Source organism: Lottia gigantea (assembly GCF_000327385.1).
Source record: "Lottia gigantea unplaced genomic scaffold LOTGIsca_3423, whole genome shotgun sequence".
NCBI classification, from domain to species: domain Eukaryota; kingdom Metazoa; phylum Mollusca; class Gastropoda; family Lottiidae; genus Lottia; species Lottia gigantea.
Genome location: NW_008709157.1, coordinates 1 through 1,689, shown reverse-complemented (window position 1 = coordinate 1,689; position 1,689 = coordinate 1). Strand labels below are relative to the sequence as shown.

General features: G+C 33.3%; 1 protein-coding gene across 1 annotated transcript in view; it reads left to right on the top strand.

The window, feature by feature from the left end:
* Positions 1 to 1,440, top strand: part of LOTGIDRAFT_176756 (hypothetical protein) — a gene marked incomplete at both ends in the record, with an annotated part of 9,444 nt that extends 8,004 nt beyond the window's left edge. The window contains 2 exons of the mRNA XM_009058575.1: positions 784 to 926; positions 1,336 to 1,440. Coding sequence (XP_009056823.1) covers positions 784 to 926; positions 1,336 to 1,440 — 248 coding nt within the window. The remainder of the gene's footprint in view (positions 1 to 783; positions 927 to 1,335) is intronic.
* Between the last annotated feature and the right edge of the window lie 249 nt (positions 1,441 to 1,689).

The window sequence follows — 1,689 nt, the reverse complement described above, 5'->3', positions numbered from 1 at the left end:
CGTGTTGAACTGACTACAAAGTGAATTGTATTAAAGTTTTAAACCAAGTATTTTTTACTCTATAGATGTTGTAGAAACACAGTGTGAATCTAGCAAAGGTTATAACCCCATTCTTTTAGATTGGTGCTGGAATTTTTTTGAGCATGGTCTTTTCAGGCATTGTTTGATTTTCGTAAAAGAAATTTTCATCTGAGCCCCTTGTTAGCATGCTCTATTCAATTGACTGAAAATGTATGCTGTTTTTGGTTTATTGAATTTAGATGGAGATGAAACTTTCATGCATGTTTCTATTTTGAGTTGTAATTGTGAATATTTTTAACTAATATTGTTTCAGCAACTAATTAATTAGATTGGAATGTCTTTTCTGCAGTGTTTCTCTGATTTTTCTTGCAGTGTTTCTCTGATTTTTTTCTGCAGTGTTTTCTTTTTGTTTGTTTTAAATGGCAATCCTGACCTGTATAGTATTCACATCACAAGCAAAAAAACTGAAAAACAAATGATTGTATAATCCTTTATCATCTATAATCTTGGTATCAGTGTAACTTTGAATCAATATTTTGAACTATCATCATCATCTAGTCAAATCAAAAGTCCCTATGCTTCTGTTTGTATCACTGTGGACACAGTGACGGAGTCAGGTTTACGTCCGAGAGGGGGCGAGATATCTGAGATTGTCCGAATCTCTAACCTAGTTATGAGATTTTTTCCCGAAAAACTTACTGCCCCCTTACTGCTCCGCCACTGGGGATATAGTCCTGTAACCAATATTTTATAAACTTTCAGGAGCTAGCACTACCCCACCTTCTAGTCAACAATCAGCTGATGTATTCGGTCCTGTATTACTAACAGAAACTAGACAACAGAATACAGAAGTTAGAATGGCTATCAGTAAAATAGGAGACAAGGTGGATAAGGTCTATGAAAAGGTAAACAATATTTCTATACACACTTATAATGATGTGATCTTTCTTTTACACAAAACTGTAGTAGCACTTGATTGTTGAGTTCTGAACAGGTTCTGTCTATTCCAGCCCTCGATGGAAACTATATGAAACCAGATATGTCAACATTCAAAATTACCCTTCTATTCTTTTCTCCGCCATTTTGAATTCGGTCTACACCTTCTTATTTTCGGCACAGGTGAAACACAGCGGAAATCCTGTTCGAATCGCATATACAATTTTCATGTAACTTATACTTATGAAGCCTCCAACATTATCTATTCCATTGAATTAAACTGTAAAAACTAACGTACAGATATGACATCTCCAACTGAATCTGACCTGTATTTGATTGAATTGAACTGTTAAAACTCTTTTCTTTTTATTATTGTAGCTAAATGATCTACATTCAATAGGAGGTTCCTCTACATCATTAGGTATTACAGCTCCTAATATGGAAGTTACTATACTGATACAAAATGTTACTAGAATCGCTCAGGTATGTTATCAACCCTTTAATTTTCAAAGAAAGAAATAAAAAAAAATATATATATATTTTGCAAGTATAACAAATTAGGTTTACTGGAGATCCTGTCTACCATCATGTCCTTGGCCAAACCTGTTGGCATTAATCTTCTCATTTAACAGAACAACTGGAATAATAAGGAAAAATATCTTATAACTACTTGATCTGTTTTGTAGGAAAATGAACACCTTAAGAAAGATTTATTTGATAAAAGTGCTAAAA